Genomic DNA, 20,377 nt, shown 5'->3' on the forward strand with positions numbered 1-20,377 from the left:
GTAAGGAGGTAATATTTGAGCTCGAATCTGGTTATGTTTATATCAGGAGTAAAGAGTCCCAAATACAGAACAGCAAGTACAAGGGCTCTGAGATATGAATCAGCTGGGTTTTTTGTTTTGTTTTGTTTTTTTTTTAAAAGGCAGCAGGTGTGGCTGGCATAGAGTCAACGAAGCGAAGAGAGGAGAAGAGGTCAAAGAAGCAGGTCAGGGCCGGAGTACGCAGGCTACACTAAGTTTGGACTCTATTCTAACAGCATAGAAAGCCACTGGAGGATTTTAAGTGTGAAGTAACAGAATCTAAATTACATTAAAAAATTTACATTGATTGTTAAGAGATAAAGAAATTGCAGGTGGTCACGAACTTCCTTCCACAGGCAGACAGGTCAAGAGATCATACAATGGGGGTGCTGGACGGCACGGTGGCAGTGAAGATGGACAGAAATAAACACAGGTGATAGATTGCAAAGACATGGCTGGCAGGATGTGCTATTGAACAGAGGAAGTAGGATGTGGGAAAGAGGAATCAAAGACGTCTTCCAGGGATTTCACTAGAGCAAATTTGCTAAAATGGGGAAAGACTAGGAAATATCTACTATTTTGGACAAGAAAGTTTCAGATGCCTGTTAGATATCCAAGTGGAAAAATAGCACACAGCAGGCACTTGCTGTATCCTTTTAAAAACTACCACTTTGAGGACGGACTTGTCTATAAATCAAACATAATACAGGATTCCAAATTTGACTAACTCTATTTGCTGATTCCAAGGTAACAGAAAAAAAAACAGACAATAATAAGTGAATAATAAGTGACTGAATGACCAGAGGTCTCAGCTCATTTGATGAAATGTCATTTTTGCTACTACTCATGCTCCTGGACCCGTATTTTTTATACAAAGGTGCTGCATTTTATGTCAGAAATTTTAGACAAATGTTGTCAACTCAGGTATTTGCTTCACTTCTCTAGGCCTTATAAACACTGGGGTGATTAGTATCAAGAGCGGTAAGCAATGACTTTCAGTAAAAGATCACAGAGATCGTGAAATGCCACATTTAAGACTACTGGAAGCCAAAGGTGCTGCTTTTGGCGACAATACATATTTTAATCCATTTCATCTTTTTTAAAATTAAAATTTATTGAAATGCGATTTTCATACAGTAGAAGTTATCCTTCTTAGTGTACAGGTCTGAGTTTTGACAAACACATACAATCAACTAACCACCATCACTACAATCAAGATATAGGACAGTTTTTCACCCCCCAAAAGCTCCTTCACGTCCTTTTGAAGTCAGTCCCTCCACCATCCCCAGATGCTGGCAACTACTGATCTGTTTTTGGTTCCATGTTCTTTTTCAAACTCAACAATAGTCTTATGAACTTACAACGTCTATTCACAAATGGCTGACAAAACCCTGTTCCTTACAAAATATGATGTGTGAAGTATCAGATCCACCTAAAAAGTATTTGATGATGTTGTCAAAGAAGAAACCATCCTTTCCAATTTACTGATAGAGATTTGACTGAGGTCTCCAGAACAGAGTTTATAAATTTTTCTCTAAGATGAGCTTTTCATTTAATAGTTGGCTTGAATGAAACAAGCATGAATTTTAATATACACTCAACAAACGGACTCGTACACTTTTTCCTTAAAATGACCTAAGGTTTTGGATTACTATTCTCATCCAAAAAGTCAGTTAAGACACGAAACAGTCCATATCCTCACAATGGTTTTATCTATACATATTTCTGTAACAGGAAACTGGTAAATATAAACTTCTTATTATTTTCCAAGTCAATCTCATTTGTAGAATTCTGTAATTATACTTCCTATAACAGTATTATTCCCCCTATTTTTACTATCCATGTTGTTTTAAAAATATTGTGACATATACACATGACATTTAATTTTGAAATATATGCTATTATCACTCAATTACATCAGTGTTAAATCTGCTATGAAAGCAGGTACTTGCGTTGTTGGCATTTATTTTCATTTTATACTACTATTTAGGGGGAGTGATAGTTCATGTAATTTATTTTAAAACATAATGTACCAACTGATTCTTAATTGGAATGAATGAATACAGCATCCACGGGGTGAGCCAGAAATGGTGGCATACAGTTCAGTGGTTAACGCCTTGGGCTTTGCAATCAGTAAGGCCTGGCTTCTAGTCCTAGCTCTGTTATTTTTTGGTTGTGTGAACTCTGAGCAAGTAACCACCTGCCTCAGCGCCTCAGTTTCCTCATTCACTAAATGGGAACAATAGCAGTACCTACCTCAGGTGGCAGGGATGTGAGCACTCAGCACCACATCTGGCACATGTGTGTGCTCAATAAATAGTACCTATTATATACTAGATGGGGTTTTCATTTGAAAAACATTAGAATGTTCCATTCTTCAGCACTCATTCTGGAACAATAAAGAAAGTACCTGTGTTTATATTTTATAGTGGCACAGTGAGGGACAGAGACAGCTGAGTGGTGCAGGTGACACAGGTGTGCGCCCACTTTATAGCAGAGCAGAAAGACACAGACACCTCGCTGTTAAGATAACTCTACTGATTTAAGGTAGGATGCTGCCATCCCTTTCAAGAGTGGGTTTTTCTTTCACTTTTTTTTTTTTTTAAAACAAGTAAAGAAGAAATAGAGCTTTGTGATAGAAGTCATAAGAAATCCAAGGATGACCACAGGAGAGATCTACATGTTGGAGTAAAAAAGGCCTCTTAACAATTACCTTTTCTCTGTAAAGCAAAGGGGATTTCATTAAGTGCAAATTAATTTTGAAACAGTTTTTTTTTTAACTTACTCAGTTCAAAATTTCACACCTCCTGCCCCTTTCACTCTTATTCCTTTAGAAACATAATAGTTTTTTTTTCTTCCACTTTTTACGAGCAAATTTATAGCACTCACAAAATTTTAGACTAAGGAAACTGAGAGGATATCTAGTACAATCCTTTCGTTTTAAGGTAAAGAATAAGGCCCAGAAGGGAACTGGAGAAAATGATATAAAAGCCAAAGTGGGTCTGGGACCAAGTGTCCTAATAATGTCCCACCAGTTACTCTTTCCGCTACAAGGGTATCAAATACTTCGCCTAGGTAGCCAGCGGAGCTCCTCTGTCCCATGGCAGACATCATCCACCAGTCACTACTTCCTTCTGAGTCTTAACCCTTTAGAGTCCTAAACCACACTCCCGCTAGCTGTTGCCAGTAATGGTGGCCATGCCTCTAGTGATGTAGTAAATACAAATCCAAATTTCCTGCTGAAAATGTCAAGACATTTTTCCTGATTTCTGTTCTGTCTTTTGAATTTTAGAAATAAATAAAATTTTCTGGGCAATAATGATCTTTTAGGGAAATATCTAAATTCTACATACTAAAAATGTGGTGAGAGATTATGAAATAAATTCACTTTGTCAAATTTTTAAAGATAAATATAAGCAAAATTAATCTACAGTGACAGAAATCAGAAAGTGGCTGCTCAGGGCCAGAAGTTGAGTGAGAAGCAGCAGAAGAAAACTTTCTGGAGTGACAGAGCTGTTGTGTATCTTGATAGGGATACGGTCAAACTATACACTTAAGATCTGCTCATCTCTTGGGGCACCTGGCTGGCTCAGGTGGGAAAGCATGTGACTCTTGATCTCAGGGCCATGGGTTCCAGCCCCACGCTGGGTATATAGATTACTTAAATAAAATTTAGGAAAAAAAGAGCTGCGTATCTCACTGTTTGTAAATTAAATCATTTAAAAACAATCTAACCTACTCACGCAGTATCATTCGAATACTACATTCAGTTAAATTCTCATCCAAAGAAGAGACTTGAACTGTAAATCCAGCTTATGAAGGGCAATGCCCAAACTCATAGAGATCTTTCAAAATCAAGCTAAATACACTTCTGTTCAGCTACTTATGAGAACATCCACTGTGCCAGAACTCGTGTATGTGCAGAACAAATAAAGAGTTTCCTTCTAGGCTATGCAAATTAATGGATACTGCCTTAAAATAGGAATGAAAGTAGTATTTAAGAACTGTGTACACTACCATGATAACATATCTATTGCCCTCCATTGTCTACTAAATTGCACTTGGAATTTAATAACAGAACTTCATCCTAAAGACCACAGAAAATGTAGATAAGGAAAGTAAGGTTGAATACAGTACAGTCATTAAGTTTTTATATTTCTATTTCCTGTATTATTTTCCTATAAAAATTTGGGTGTGTAAAACATTCATCCCACTACATACCATATCTGGTAAGAGAGTCTTGACAGAAACAAAAAGTACTGAAAAGGAGTAAGCAATTGGCTCTCTTCTAGCTGATAAGCACATGATGTTGGCTCAGGAACCACAGGTGAATGGGATGACAAATTGGTTAAAGATACTGTTATGTTGGGGCTTACCACAAAGAGAAGGGGCAGAAGAGGGCAAATTTAGAGTTCAAGTTACAGGTAGAAAGAGAAGACAAATATTTCACCTCTTTCAGCAAAGTGCATTGTGTGATAAATTTTAGCATACGTTAGTAAAAGGTCTAGTCTGAAATCTGGCACACTGAGAAATTGTAGCTGGTGAAGAAAACACTATGGTCTATTACTAATAAAGGATCTACGTACGGGAGTGTGACTTGCCCTCCCCTTAGTGATGGTTATACGTACCAAATCTGGCTTCACTTTGTGAGTCAGGGGAAAGGACAGCCACATGGAGTACAGGGTGGTGAGCACCGTGGAGAGCCAGGACTGCTGAACCTCCCGGCTTCTGGGAATGCGGTGAATGTAGTATTCGGAAAGCTAGAAGGAAATAGTAAAAATCCAAATCAACTGGGCCACTGATACCCAAGGTAAACACAGTTAACAGTTACCACTGTTGAAGTTTGGGGAAGTAACCAAACATAGTAATATTTCTGTAGCAAAACATGAACATTCACATTAAATAGAATAAATAAAGACTATAAGAGACTCAGGCCAATTCAAATTCAGGTTTTGCTGTCGAACTTGTCACAAACTTTGAACTCCTACCCCCAGCTTTCAGAACTTTTTGGAAATTCTGCTAAAGGACTATGGAACCTGTACTGCAAAGTACATGTGAATCCAATACGATGTCACTGTTGTTATTAGGGTAAAAATAACCCAGCTACATCTTATTATAGAAGTTTTTTGGATGTTACTTCCCAATTTTGAGGACTGATCTTAGTATCTATAAAATTTTCTTCAAAAAAGCATGAGTGTTTATCACGTCCCTTGAATCTCTTTAACCTGTTAGCATATAACTTTGTAAAGAAGCAATGCACCATATTTCTGGATATTTTTAGTGTCCTGAGGAGGTGGAAGGGCAATCAGTTCAACTCTAACTCTAGAAGCCCAGCTCCTCAGATTCCATCTTTGCTCCAGAGGGGCAAACACACAGGCCTGGTAGGGGTTTTGCAAGGGTGTCTGGGCCTGAGGACAGCAGTCTCAGACCTGGACACAGAACCGTCTACATCTCATCTCAGGTAGCAGCTTAACAAAAGAGGTTTAGGAAGTCTCTGTCCATTATCAGAAGAGGAACAAAAACTAGTGGAGGGGTGTTCCGGGGTGGAGCCTGAGGGATCACTAAGATGGAAACTAGAAAAATAGGCCCGAGTGTGAAAAATAAGGTAAGTGACCAAAGAGTGATGACCCCTATTATGACTTCTGGATGCACATGTCCAGAGCCCGACCTCAGCCTCCTGGTCAGATGCTAGCAGTGGGCAGTCTCGGTTCACCTGTGCTGGAACTAACTGGGACAAGGACCGCGTATCTATGGTGAAATCACCCAGTTTGCAGAGGACAGCCCCAGTCTATACCTGTAGGCCCAGCATAATTATTAACAGTGCCCCTAGTGCCCCTTCTGTTCTCAGAAGTGTCCCAGTGGAATGATAAACTATACAGTAACCCACAGGGCAGGACAATGAGTAGGTTCTTCCAAGTCACAGGGAAGGCAATTTATTCAGAAGAGCCCAGGGCAACGTGATGGGAGAATCCGCATCACCATCAAGGATGAGACTATAAGTGGTAGCTGGGAAGAAAGCCAAGCTGAAATTTCTACCAGTGACATAAATGGGAAAACAGTCAGATGATGACGAGCTTGGGAAAGGGCAGTGGTGAGGAACTAGGCAAGGGATCAGAACCATGAACCCAACCGGCAGGGGACAGGAGTACGGTGTAGCTGTCCAGCCTATAGCTCTATACTGGAGAGGCCCTCCATCTCCAAATTCCATACAAATCCTCCCTATGTTATTACTATTTTTTAAAAGATTTTATTCATTTATTTGAGAGAGAGAGAGAGATCATAAATAGGCAGAGAGGCAGGCAGAGAGAGGGGGGGAAGCACACTCCCTGCTAAGCAGAGAGCCTGACATGGGGCTTGATCTCAGGATCCTGAGATCATGATCTGAGCTGACGGCAGAGGCTTAACCCTCAGCTACCCAGGTGCCCCGATCTCAGTGCTTATTAAGAGTACCTGATTTAAGCTGATGCTCAATCAATGTTTATTGAATGAGTGATTCAATATATTGTTTATTGCACGTTAATATAAATTAACCCAATCTTTTTTAAAAAAGATTTATTTATTTGAGAGAGAGAGCACAAGAGGTGTGATGGTCAGAGGGAGAGGCAGACTCCCCGCCAAGCAGGGAGCCCGATGCAGGACTTGATCCCGGAAGTCCAGGTTCATGACCTGAGCCAAAGGCAGACACTTAACGACTGAGCCACCTACGCACCCAATCCAATCTTTTTGTTAACTATCTGAGATGTATTTAGGTGGAGAATATAAAAGGATACAAAGAAGATGAATTTCAGACTGTACATTTAGGGCCTTATTTGTAGAGGCGACTCAATAAATGGGTTGAACTGAACAGAATTCCTGGGATTAGAGAGAAAAAACCTAAGCAAAGCAGGGGATTGGGAGCTTATAAATAGCTGGAGCCAGGAGGAACCAAGTTCTAAGGGCCTGGAGAAACAGGACCAATGCCCCATCCCCCGATCCCAACAATATGTCCTAGGTAGATAGCCTAGACTTCTTTCTGTGAACTGACCATTTACAAGGGCCTCAAGAAATTTCTCAGTCCTCTAAGTCTTCTTCCCAGAAAACAGATCTATGAGAGGAGTGTCCCTGAGGCTTTGAGTTCTGAGCATAAAAGTGAAGGGAGCCTGCTAGGTGAGAGCAAGTGGAGCATCCCATTCTGCATCCAGAACTGCTTGGAAAATCTCTGTGCCCACAGTTTCTGTTTAGACTTGTTAGGCAGGCATGTAGTTAAGTGAATGGGAATCTGGGGCCATCTTGATAAGAACAGGGCTCTCAGGTTAGCTATGCTTGATACACAGAAACTGGTGCTGGGGTATGTGATGTCCTGCATTGTCTAAAGAAAATACTGAAGGCTAGGTCATGGTGAAATCTTGAGAGTTTTAAAAATTACTTTATATATTAAATAAACAAACACATAAAGAAGTCAACAAGGAAAAACTATCAATAGGCAGCTTGTATTTCGGTTTTAACAAAAGTTCCTCTGAAGACAAAAGAATGGGACAGAGTTTCAGGAAGCTAAAATTTAGGCCTGGCTATGACCTTTGGCCAGACATTCCTAGGGGTTGCGGCATCTGAGAAATCCAAATGAAGGCATCTTCATAGACATATTATTTTTGCTAGCTTATACTTTTGCCTTGAGGGAAATGTCCCTGACCCTCTTACATGTCCTACTAATGGGATGCAGGAGATAAAGGAAGCTTCAGCCATCACTTTCCCACCCCAAGACCCAATATTTTGTTCAGGAGTGACATACAACCCAAGCAGGGTCAGTCTTTCCTGGATTCTAGACCCAGGAAAAGCTATTTCTTTGAAAGACACTTTGGGCTGTTAAACTTGTTCTGAATCCATTCCACTGGAGCCAAGAAATGGATACTTGTCTTAGTGTTCCTCTATTCACCAAGCTTTTCTGTAACAATGCAAAAGTGAACTACCATTTTTGATACCAAAACATGGTATTCTGCATTCCTAAACCAGAAATCAACAAATGAACAGTAGAATCTATCATAAATAGAGTTCTGGCTTATATATGAAGATCGTGAAATCTATGTTGGTCTTGGCAGGGATGGAGGGTGGGGGGACCTGCTCCTGTGTGTCCTTCTTTCAAAACCTCTACACACATTCCTCATCTATCTACTTACTCCTTACATCCCTGCTACTCCTGGTCCAATGATTGCTATCTCTCATGATAACTACAATAGCCTCCTAATTAATCTCTGCTTCACCTCTGGATCCCCTATGCTTTATTCTCTACAGAACTGCCAGAAATTATAATGTAGAGCAGACTTTCCCTTTCATTCTCTTGCTTAAAACTCCCTAAATGCTTGTGATAAAATCCAAATTTTTAATCATTCCTTGTTCACCCACCCGTCATACCAGCCTTCTTTCTGCTGTGTGAATGCATCAAGCTCACTCCTTCCTGTGGGTCTTTTCGGCTCATTCTGAGTGGTCTGCTGTGCTCCCCAGATTGGCTCAACTCAGGTCTTGCTGGAACATTACCTCCTCAGAGAGGAGACAGGCTCCCCACTGGCCCCTCCTCCAATACGCAGTCACCCTCTGCCACACTGTCTTATTTTACCATCTTCACAGCAATTACTCATACTCCCAATTAACTTGTTCATTTGTGTGTTCGACTGTTGTCTGCCTCTCTGTTCAGAAACAAGCTCCATGAGAGAAAGGATTTCATCTTGTTCACGGCTGAAATCCCAGTGTGCACAACAGTGTTTCACACAACACAGGTGCTTAATCAGTACTTGCTGAACAGATCAATGACTGTCACTGTAATTTCTAGACGTTCAGACTGTGGTCTGTGCTGGAGAAGATGCTGAGTCTTTACCTCAGTACATCTCAGGACTTCAAGAGACCAACTAATCCAACCTCCCCACTTCACAGATGAGAAATCTGAATTTCCCCGATGTGACAGAGCCAGCGAGTGGTAGAACAGGTCTTTCATGTGTCCTGAGACGCGTTGCTGACTCACCCTCCTAAAGGCCCTTCTTCTATCTCTGTACCCCACTTCTGAGGAGCTTGCCTTCCCCAGTACGTAATGAGCTTGCACTAGCTTTCTATGGAGCTGGGCTCCCTGCCTTCTGTTGCTTTTATATATAGCCAAATACCCATCTTGATCCATTTGCTTTCCCCTCTCCGCTCTTCAACTCACCTCCCTCATATATACCCACAGCCCCTCACCTGCAGAGCTTGTCTCTTTCCCTGGCTCTGCAGGAACAGAGCTCACTGCCTCCTCCCATCACTTTCTCCATTGTAACCTCTTCCGCACTGTAGGTTTGGCACACCAATCCCACCTGCCACTGGTGCCAATGTCTCTCTCTCCTGCCTCCAGGCTTTTTGGATTAAAACAAAACAAAACAAAACAAAACAACAATAACAACAAAACCCAGAAAAAAATACAGGACCTTAGATATCTTCAGAGTTTTCTGTTGAACCTTACCAAGTTCTGTTTTTTTGCCATCGCTCCTGCCTGGTAGCCAGCTGGGTGACATGCTCCTAGAAACTCTGTTTTAGTAGAATCCCTTCTTTCTGTGCAGTTTCTGTGTATACCCTGCAGTTCGTGCAGATCCTGCAACATGATCCAGTCTCTAGCACACCACTGGCACCAAAAGACAAAAAAGTGACATTTTCTCTTTCCCTTATTCTCTCCCCACCATATCTTAGAAAAAAACATATACTAATGAGACACTCTTTCCATCCATCTAAGTGTCCTCATTACGAAGGGGCAGAGGCCATGTGCTCTACAGTACTGTGTATACCCATGGAGCCTCCCAGTGTTTCCTACACATGCTTGACTGATGCATAATGAAATGTATAGTGGAAGACAGACAAGAAAGGGAGAATGCTTATGAAAAAAAAAATAGAGAAATGGATTATTTTTCAGGCTTCTAGTTTGTCTGAAATTATGTGAAACACTGAGTTAAATGCTAATAGTATATGACAACTTGTAACTTTCAAAGTATCTTCCAGAATTACATCATTGCTAAAAACCACAAACATATCTGGCATTAGATCTGTGACAACCTAAATAGAAGTTTATAGTGATTTAGATGGAAATAATTCCACCAAGAATCCAGATGGCATCATAAACCACAACACAGCAGATTAAGTGGTCTATGAAGTCATTTTTTGGTGTTACCACACACTGAAATGTACAATATGTTTATTATTTAATGAATGCCACACTATTGCAGAACCTTGGAAACAAGACAAAACTAAAATGGTAAGATTTCATTCAACCAAAAATGGTTTCAGCTTTCTTTCATAACTATTTTTTCAATAATGTGAAGTATAGCATATATTAAAAAAATATGTTGGATGGTCCCATATTCTGAAATCAAAATGACCATAATTGACTGCATGCACAAAAATGTTTTTATGTGCATGTCCTTTAAGTACGTGGTAGTTGCTTACTTCATGGTAGCTGACGAAGAAGGGCCATGAAGGAGTGAAGGGGCCATGCGTTCCAGACTGGGTCTTGCCGAGAACCAGCTCTGTCCCTTTGGATGAGTCAAGTTCTCTGGACCTCAGTCTCTCACAAGGAGGCCTAGAAAGATCATGGATCCTCAACCAGCCACCATGACTCTACAACTGGCTCTGAAGTCTGACTTGTCAACAACAAGCCAGGCTGCTGCTCTAGGCTTGTCCATGGCTTTTAGCCCCTCCTCACTTTACCTTGGGAAGCCTTTCCCTACTTGGAGGTCTGGGCTTCAAGGAAATAAAAAAAAGTCATTTGTTCTTAAAATAATTATGGGAGTCCAGCCCCTCAAATTCCTAGTGTCCTTTATAATGAATAAGAGTTGTCCTCTTCCCAGGCTTGTATTGTCCCCTCCTTCTGCCAACAATAACCAACTTTCTTTTGGGTAACTCACCCCTTTCACCTTCTCAGGCAGACAGTTTGGGTGGGATTTCAGCTCCTGTCTCATTCACCCCCAAACCTCTAGTACCAAGAGCAGGCCTGAGATGGCTTAAGCAACATGGGAATAACCCTCATCTCTGGCCACAGCAACTGGCTAAAAGATGGGACTATAAGCCAACTGAAGACCATGAGACTGGAGACCTCTGCTGTGGCTTCTGGGAAAAAAAGCTTCACTTTCTTGGTCTCCTACATGTTCAATAATGTGAAGTATAACATATATTAAAAAATATATGTTAGAGAGATATGTAAGAGACCTTCTTCTCTACACACAGGCTAGCACAAAGATAGGAAGCCAGGAGGGACTACTGGTTTTTGCCACCCTGAGGGGAGAGCATGGAGCTGATGGAGGTAGCACCATGGGGAGGGAGGCCAATGGAGCTGACCCTGAAGGAGACAGAGCAAAGAGACACTATTCCTAGTGAAATCCCTGGGCAGTTGGACCAAGTCTCACCCAGAAGTAAGACTGAATTTTTCCCATTTTGTAAGTCAACAAATTCCCTTTTAATTGTTCAAGTCATTTTGGGGTTTAGTTTTCCACTTACAGCTGAAACACTCTTCCTTTTAGCTTTAAAACAGTCGGAATTTGCAGTGCCTCGGTGGCTGAGTCAGTTAAGCATCTGACTCTTGATCCCAGCTCAGGTCTTTATCTCAGGGTCACGAATTCAAGCCCCATATTGGGCTCCATGCTAGGCATGGAGCCTACTTAGAGAAAACAAATGAAAACAAAAATGATATGAACTTAAGACCATTGTCCCTTTTTAAAAAAGAAAATATATCAGTAACATAGACAAATACTGAATTTCAGAGCTGTATTTTCGACTGTAAGCACAGATTCATTCATTCATTAAATACTCTAGTGTACCTACCAGGTGACAGGAACTGGGCTAGAAACACAAGGGTGGGTAAGACATTCATAAGGAATTCATTACAGTGTGGCAGAAAGACACAGAAAAACTAGTCACTGCAATCAGAGAGATTAATACAACAAGAGACATAGTTATTAAATATAAGGTTAGCACCAAGTAAGAAATGGTGGACTATACTTTGATAAACTAAGTCAAGCTTTATGGAAAAGATACTTGATCCGACTTAGAAGGATATGAAATTTACCAAGCATGCAGAGAGGGCGAAAAGGGTCTTCCAGACATGTTCAGAGTGACACATGAAATAGCAGGGGATATCTGGGAAATTATGTTCTGGTATACCAAGAGCACAGCAGAGAGCAGTGGAAAATGGAGTTGGAGAAGTGGGGCCTTCAAAGACATGCCAAGGAGTATGTACTCAAAGCTAAAAGCAATGAGGAGCCACTGAAGGATGATGAAAAGGGGGATTGATGTGACCAGATCTGCAGTCAGGAGCTACCACTGTGGCAGTAACAAAGAAGGTGAACAGAAGGGGTGGGGCTCACCTAGACAAGGGAAATCATTTAGCAGATTCCTGATATATATCAGAATGATATTCAAGGCCTCAAAGACACTTGCAACACTAAGAGGAAGGAATGGAGAGGGGCAAACGGTGGGAAGGAGAGACTGAAAGAGGCTGGAGAGAGTTTGGGGAACTTCTTAGGTTTTTAAGTGAGGTGAATGGGATATGGGAAATAGACCGAGAGCACATCATTACTGATAATGGTCTGGTTTTGAGCATAATTTTATCAGTTAGTAGAACACTATGTATAAAATATATCAATGTTAGATGTTATAAGCAATTTTTAGGTTGAAATGGGTGCAGACAGGGGCTTGTTCCTAACACTGGGGCAACAGGTTGACCTGGCAGCTGGTGGGTAGACAGAGCAAGACAGCCTACAATTCTAGGAAAAGGCAGCATTCAGAAATAAAGATTTTAGGTAGGCTCCAATGGGTCGCAAGAGCCAATCTGGAGATTGTTCTCCTAGAGGAGAGCAATCATTTGTCTTCGATAAGTCAGACCCAAGAGCCAGTTGTGGTGATCACAGCAGCCTTTTGAGAACCCCCTGATCTCAGCCAGGTCTCTGCTTTACAGTGAAAGAATGAGGTCCAGAGAGGCTAACTCGCCCAAGGGGGCAGAGCTGGTTACCAGCAGGCCCCAGTGTGGAACCTATAGCTTCTTCACCCATAGGTCACTTCGTGGCACTTCCTCATCAGCTGCCATGAACTGAGCATCTATCGTGTTCTTGAAGGACAGGTGAACATCCCTCTGCACTCATCAATTTCTCTTCCTTCCTATGCTCAGCTCTTTGGTCAGTCCTGAAACCGCAAGTGTAATTGTCAGCCTCACTACTTGTATGGCTTGGAATGATGTTGTGCCTGGCATGGGTCTAACTACCAGCTCCACAATTATTTCCTGGAGCCTAATGGCTAAAAGGGACCAAAGAACCTCCATCTGGGCAAAAGGAAGGGCAGAGGGGAACAGGCCACATCCCGAATTTATGAGAACCACAAAAAAATGGTTACGTTAGGGCCCATAATATAATATAATATAATATAATATAAGTGCGTACTTAAAAAATTATGCTATATGTAAATGTTTACATTCGAACACTGGCTATTAGAATGTCTTTATTTTGCTTCAAAATGGAGAAACAGGGGCGCCTGGGTGGCTCAGTGGGTTAAGCCGCTGCCTTCGGCTCAGGTCATGATCTCGGGGTCCTGGGATTGAGTCCTGCATCGGGCTCTCTGCTCGGCAGGGAGTCTGCTTCCCTCTCTCTCTCTGCTTGCCTCTCCGTCTACTTGTGATCTCTCTCTGTCAAATAAATAAATAAAATCTTAAAAAAAAAAATGGAGAAACAGAAGCACCAAACTGCCACTGGCTCCTTGTGGTGTAAGAATCCCACACAAATTTAACTGGCTTAGAGAAACCAGACAAATCACCAGAAGGCTCAACCAACTACAGTATGTTATTCATACTTTCTTCAATTCCATCAATTATAGAATCTGACTCAGAGAAAGTTTAACCTGACTTTGTTGTAGACAGGAAGAATGGGATAATTAAGATTTAGGAAGGAATTTAAGAGACTAAACTATTTAAAATACATCAGAACCATCTGTACATCTACCTGATACGGTGTTTTGAAAATAATCTTTTATTCACTGAGACAGCCACATCAGGATTTCTATTTGTAATAAACTACAAACATTTCCTTACTCAGGCATGTCACTTATTTAGGATGGACTTCACCAAATTAGAGGTATTCTTTATCTATGCCTGTAACTGAATAGAGTCAAGGTCCACCATAAAGACGAAAAGTGCTTATATACGTTAGTCACACTCTAAACATGTACATCATGAGCCCAACCAATTTATAAACTGAAACGAAACCCCACAATTGCAACTATATTTCCCAACGTATTTCTGTTAGAATTGCTCAGGAATTATAAGAAAGAGTTAGCAAATGCATTAGAGTCCGAAGTTTCCGTAAGTTATAGCAGTTTCAGTCCACTGTGTGAAGTTAGCACCCCACCTTGTGGAAAACAGCAGGTGCTGCTGAATGCAAGCATGCTGTGTTAATTTCAGAGGTCACGCCTACTAAACCTGGCAACCACCAAACTGCCACTGACTTATACATGTACGGAATAAGGAATACAAGCCAAAAGATCTCTATTTATTAAAGTAACTAATGTGCTTCCAAAAAGAAGATACCTGTCCCAAAAGAATGGTGCTTATGATATGTATGGGTTATTTAGAAAACAAATATTTCATATCAATAGCTTATTATTTCCACTTGGGCTTTTATCTTTTCTTAGTTTGTTTCTAAAACATAACTTTTGTTGTTTTCTAATTGTAACCTTAGAAAATATAGAAAAATTCTCAAAGACAAAAGCAAAAAATCAACCATTATTCACAACTCAAGAGATGATCCCTTAACCCTCTCTGTACCACCCTAAAAAAATACTGGATCACTTAAATCCAGTCTGTAACTGGAAGCATTCTAAGATGATCTCAGGTTTCTAAAATTAAAATGATTTCTTATCTTGTAATTTAACCAACTTTTTTCCCAATCTGTCATGGTTCAAAAACACACTCTGTCTGAATGTGCCCCGCAATTTCCAACTTCCTTACTTTCTCCCCGAACTATCCTCCCCTCTTCATATTCTCCTACCTTTTAGAGAGGTCACCTCCCCTCTCACCCTAACACTCTAGCCCTGAGATCTCTCCTTCCCCTGCATTCAAGCACTTATGGTCTTTTTTTCTTAATCAAAGCTATATTTTATGTACATACACACACACACACACACACACACACACACACACACACACACACACACTTTTGAAGTTCCCTATGAGACTCTCAGTTTGGTCAAACACTTGAGGTAATTCACCATCACCACTACTTTTTGGAGTTTTCTGTCCCCTTGCTCTACTCCTAACCAGCTGCTCTCTAGGCCTGCTGTATGTGCTGGTCTTCGCATGGGAACTCCCTTCACTGCCATCTTGAAAATTCCCTTCCCTTCTCTTCTGGGCTGAAACCTAGATTCCAGGACCACAGTCTTCCTCCTTCTTGGGTTCCCCTTGTTTTTGTGGAGCACATCCTCTGTGAAAAGGCACATGGGAATTGGTTTGAGAACTGCTCCAGTCACCATTCTGAATGGCACCTGGACCCTAGTATGACTCCTTTTCTTTTTCTTTTTGGAAATTTTTGGTTATCTTCTCTTTATCACTAATTCTGAAGTTGCGTGATGATGTATCTTGAGTGACTACAGTTTAATTGGGCTGGGGGCAGTCCTTTAGTTTGAAGGCTATGTCATTTCAGTTATGGGAATTTTTCTTGAGTGGTCTTATTTTTTTATTTGTGTGTGTGTGATTAAAGTTTTGCCTGTGTTCTTGCTCTTTCTGGACAGTAGTCCTCCAATATCCAGTTTGATTATCTAATTTTCTTTCCTTTCCTCTATTGGTTTTACTTTTTGTTCTGCTTTATACCAGAATTCTTCAATATGATCTCTGAATATTTTCATTTTTTTATTCCTACAATCAAAATTTTAATAGCTAAGGGTCCTTCTAGTTCTGGGAGGGTTTTTTTGTTTGTTTTGTTTTGTTTTGTTTTTTAAATAGGTATCATTCTTTAAAGATACATTATCCTAGGATGCCCAGGTGGCTCAGTTGGTTAAGCATCTGACTTTGGCTCAGGCATGATCTCAGGGCCCTGCAGTAGCCCAGAGTCAGGCTCCTTGTTGGGTAGAGAGTCTGCCTCTCCTGTTCCCTGCCCCACCCCCACTGCTGGAGCTCACCCTCTCTCTCACTCCCAAATAAAAATAAAATCTTAAAAAAAAAAAATTACAATGTCCTTGCATTTGCCTGAAGATACCGTTTTCCTTTAAGTCTCCCCCCACTCTCCTCTTTGACTTATCCTTTCCTCTGATTCCTCTTCTCAAAGTTCTTTCCCTAGTTAGTTATGCTTTTCCTTATGTTTGAGACTTCCAATGTTGGAACCTGTGGATGCCAGTTCAAGCCAGTGATTCTCAAGAAGGGGGTGGACTTCTCCCCCAGGGACAATCAGCAATGTATGGAGACAGTTTTGGTAACCAAAGTTGTGGGGTGAGGGGTGGGGAAAGAAGGAGTGCTATTGGCATCTACTGATGGAGCCCAGGGACACTGCTAACATCCCATAATGCAGAGGATAGCCTCCCCGCACAATTCACCTGACCGCAAATGTCAGTAGTGCTGATGCTGAGAAACCCTAGTTTGCATTAAGGAATAAGACATTAGGAGGCCGACTGAAAGCTCTGAGTCCTGGATGGGGCTTGTTAAGGGGAAGATAAAAAGTAGGCAGGACTCCAGCATTTCATTGGGGGGAAATACCAAGTGTCAGAACATACAGTTCTGTACTCCTGAGCAAATCCATTTCCCCAAAACTAACCTTCAGTCTCCTGCCTGGGTGAAATAAATCTAGCATTCCGGGAACTGATCCGAAAGGAGACCTAAGTGATGCATATTGGGGGGGACGAGGAGTAATTACACACTCCCTAAGTGCCCCGTTCACAGGGCATGGTCTCACCCCATCCACAGTTTGGCTTGGCGTTCCCAAAGCCAAAACCTTTTTAGTTCAACCTCTCCAGTGATAAATGCTGTAGAGGGTGTGGGAGTCTCACTGGTCTACAGGTAGGCTTCAACCAAGAGGCCTCTTTTAGCCCCATTTTTACTCTAGACTCCAAAGGCAGTACTGCCCCATGCTCCTTTTATTAACTAGCACTATTCAATGACACTTTTATTAATTAATCCCTAAGGTTTCCAGTGTTTGTGCTTATGCATCTCCAACTGCGCCAAAAATTTCTTGAAGCAAAAGGGTATTTCCTTTCCTTATTTGTGTTCCTCATAACACATAACATAACACTTGTTCCAATTTTTACACACAGAAACTAATCAATCAATACCTACTTTTGATTTTCAGGAAGGATTTCACTTTGGGGAAGGCACAGCTTCCCGGAGCTATGTTACCTATCTCAAACAAAGAAGAGCCCATAAAACAAATGCCAGTACTGCAACTCAGCAAGGTGCTTAGTGAACCAAATCTTTAAATAAAAACACTCTCCAGGTGGAAAGACTGCTCTAAATCCATATAACACCTTTTCAACTCAGGAGAGGAAAATCATCCCTAACAAGGATATATGATGTTTCTAACAAAACGACACAACCTCTCCTTATCTTCCCCATGCCCGATTAGTCTGTAACATATACACTAAAGATCTCCACTCCAGCCGCCATTCTCAAGCTGAGCCCTCTTGCACCTCCTGAGAGAGAATGCAGGTGCTAGGGCGCAATGCTCAGCAGTGCACTGCCACCTGGTGGAAGCAGGGGGGGAATGACAGCGACGGGGCTGAGGCCGCAGAGTACAGTAAAAAAGTCCTCTGACACCAGAAAGGACTCTCCAGGACCATTTCTAAAAAGTGAACGACCTTTGCATTTGGGAGAGGGGGAGAGGAAAGAGAAAAAAAGGGAGAGAGACAGAGTGCAAGGGCACGGGACTTAGGAAATGATTTTGAATCAGGGCAGGGAGGGCCCGTGTGGTTCCTCTGATGCCCAGATTGCATCTGGGTCCCTTGAACCAAGGCAGAATCTGTTGATTCGTTGGGGTGGTACCACATATTATTTATAAAGACACTTAGAGGCAGGGATGCTCCACCTAGACTTCTGAGATCACTGACGGCAACTCCATTCTTAAAATTTCTCAGACCAAAAGCTTTGTCACTCTGCCGGATTTCTCTTTTCTTCACATCCTGTATATCCAATCTGTCAGGAAATTCTATTAACTCTACTTTCAAAATCTATCCCAGAGTCCAACCATTTGCCCCTATTCCTACCCCCACTGGTGCAAGCCACATTGCTTCTTGTTTGTGGACTGCTCTGACAGCCTCCTAACTGGTCACCTTGGTTTCATCCTTTACCCTAGTCTATTTGCAGCACAGCAACCAGAGTGATCTGTTTAAAATAGCTCCCGATTTCCTCAAAGACAGACAGGCAGTCCTTACAATGGCTGACAAGGCCCTATATTCTCTGCTCCCTGCCCCACCCTCCCATCTCCTCTCCATCATCTCCCTTCTCTGATTTGGCTCCAGTCGCCAGGACTCTCTGCGATTCCCCCAGCAGCCAGGAATGCCCCCACTCGATGGCTTTCTCAGAGACTATTCCTTCTGCTTGAAACACCATCTTCTCAGGCAACCTCATCTTCTTTAAGGACCTATGGGCAAATGCAATTTTTTTTCCTGTCAGAATTCCCAGCCCCCCATCCCTGTGTAATCTTCCCATGACACTGACCACCTTCTAACAAGCTTTATGATTTTTTTATCCACTATGTGCAGTATTACTGTCTTTCTGACCCAGCTCAAGCTCAGGAAGCTCCATGATGGCAGAAAATTTTTTTTTCGTAATTAGCAATAATCCCGCCTCGGATAAACCTCATTGGCTACGATACTGCCACTGCGCAAAGCTTAGAAATTTTTTTTTTTTGGTTATGTTTTGTTCATGGGTGTATCCCAACTGCCTATAACAAGCGCTGGCCAATGGAAAGGAAAGCTTTATTGTTAAATAAACAAAATTAAAAAAAAAAACGGGAAGGAAAATGGGGGTACCTGGGTGGCTTATTGGTTAAGCATATGCCAGGGCCCTGGGATTGAGACTACATCGGGCTCCTTGATCAGTGGAGAGCCTGCTTCTCCCCTCCCCTCTGCCTGCCACTCCCCATGCTTATTCACTCTCTTTCAAATGAATAAATAAAATCTTAAAAAAAAAAAGAAACATGTAAATTCCTTAATTGCTAGGCACAATGTTGATTTATTAAAAAAAAAAAGAAGAGAAACATTAGAATTCTGACTACAATTGCATTATAAATTTGGGAAAACTGAAAATCTTTTTTAAAAGATTTTATTTTTTTAGTAATCTCTATACCCAACGTGGGGCTCAAACCCACAACTCTGAGATCAAGAGTCACATGCTCTACCAACTGAGCCAGCCAGGTGCCCTGGAAGAGTGAAAATCTTTCTAAGGTTTTAAGCATCAGAACTATGTTTCTGTATTTGTTCCTGTCATATTTATCTCTATGAATATGAATAGAGGGCATAGGAAGTTTTATTTAGTGATCAGAACAACTGTTTAGGATATCTATTACATTTGTCTCTACCCCACATGATATTTATACTCTTTAATATGTTTACTATGGTTACTTTAAATCAAGAATTCAATCAACAACCTAGCAGAATGGTAAGTGGGAAAGGACTAACATGTCCCTTAATGTCAACAAGTTACTTAATTTGGAATTTTTTGTTTTTCAACTATTTTTCTAATTAAGGTAAAACACACATAAGAATACTTGTATGTATATAAGTACAAACATGTTTACTTCAGTATTCAGTGAAAAACAAAACCACAAGAGGAAAATGGCACCTCATCAATACTATAAACTATTAGGCAATCGTTCAAAAGGGCAAAGTAGACCAATATATACCAACATGGAAAACTATAAAGGTATAGAGGCTGAAAACAATATAGGGTTTGATTTATAAACTAGCCATCCCCTGCCCCCATCCCCTGTTTATATGTATATATGTACATGTAATTTATAGACTTTTTTTATAGTACATGTACAAAGGACGGGAAAGGTCATACCAAGAGGTGTAACTCAAGCTGGTACAATGTTTACTTCTAGAAAGTGAGACTAGGATAGGAACGGGGAACCCCCACATTTTATTTTATATAAAGTAAAGAAGTTCTTTACTGTCTGCAGTCTTTAATAAATAAATAAATAAAGGAAATAAATAATAAATAAAAAAAATAATAAAAAATAGGAAATAAAATTTGGGAAGAAATAAAAATATATAAATAAAATAGGAATAAATAATAAATAAATAAATAAAATTGTAATGAATAAATAATTTTAATAAATAAATAATAATTAATTTAATAAATAAAAATTTAAATTTTAACAATCAATCAATCAATCAATAAATACATTTG

At 40.8% G+C, this 20,377-nt stretch overlaps 1 protein-coding gene and 2 non-coding genes across 3 annotated transcripts in view; all 3 read right to left on the bottom strand.

Moving 5' to 3' along the window:
- Positions 1 to 20,377, bottom strand: part of ALG14 (ALG14 UDP-N-acetylglucosaminyltransferase subunit) — an 88,462-nt gene that overhangs the window by 50,251 nt on the left and 17,834 nt on the right. Inside the window, exon 3 of the mRNA XM_032867184.1 lies at positions 4,647 to 4,778. Within this exon, the coding sequence (XP_032723075.1) occupies positions 4,647 to 4,778 (132 nt within the window). The remainder of the gene's footprint in view (positions 1 to 4,646; positions 4,779 to 20,377) is intronic.
- Positions 18,716 to 18,856, bottom strand: LOC116873490. The gene has a single exon (XR_004383820.1). It is a non-coding gene; the product is annotated as a U4 spliceosomal RNA (small nuclear RNA).
- Positions 19,310 to 19,382, bottom strand: TRNAK-CUU. Its single transcript has one exon. It is a non-coding gene; the product is annotated as a tRNA-Lys (tRNA).

Source organism: Lontra canadensis, unplaced genomic scaffold, assembly GCF_010015895.1.
Source record: "Lontra canadensis isolate GAN:19392208 unplaced genomic scaffold, GSC_riverotter_1.0 scaffold33, whole genome shotgun sequence".
NCBI classification, from domain to species: Eukaryota; Metazoa; Chordata; class Mammalia; order Carnivora; family Mustelidae; genus Lontra; species Lontra canadensis.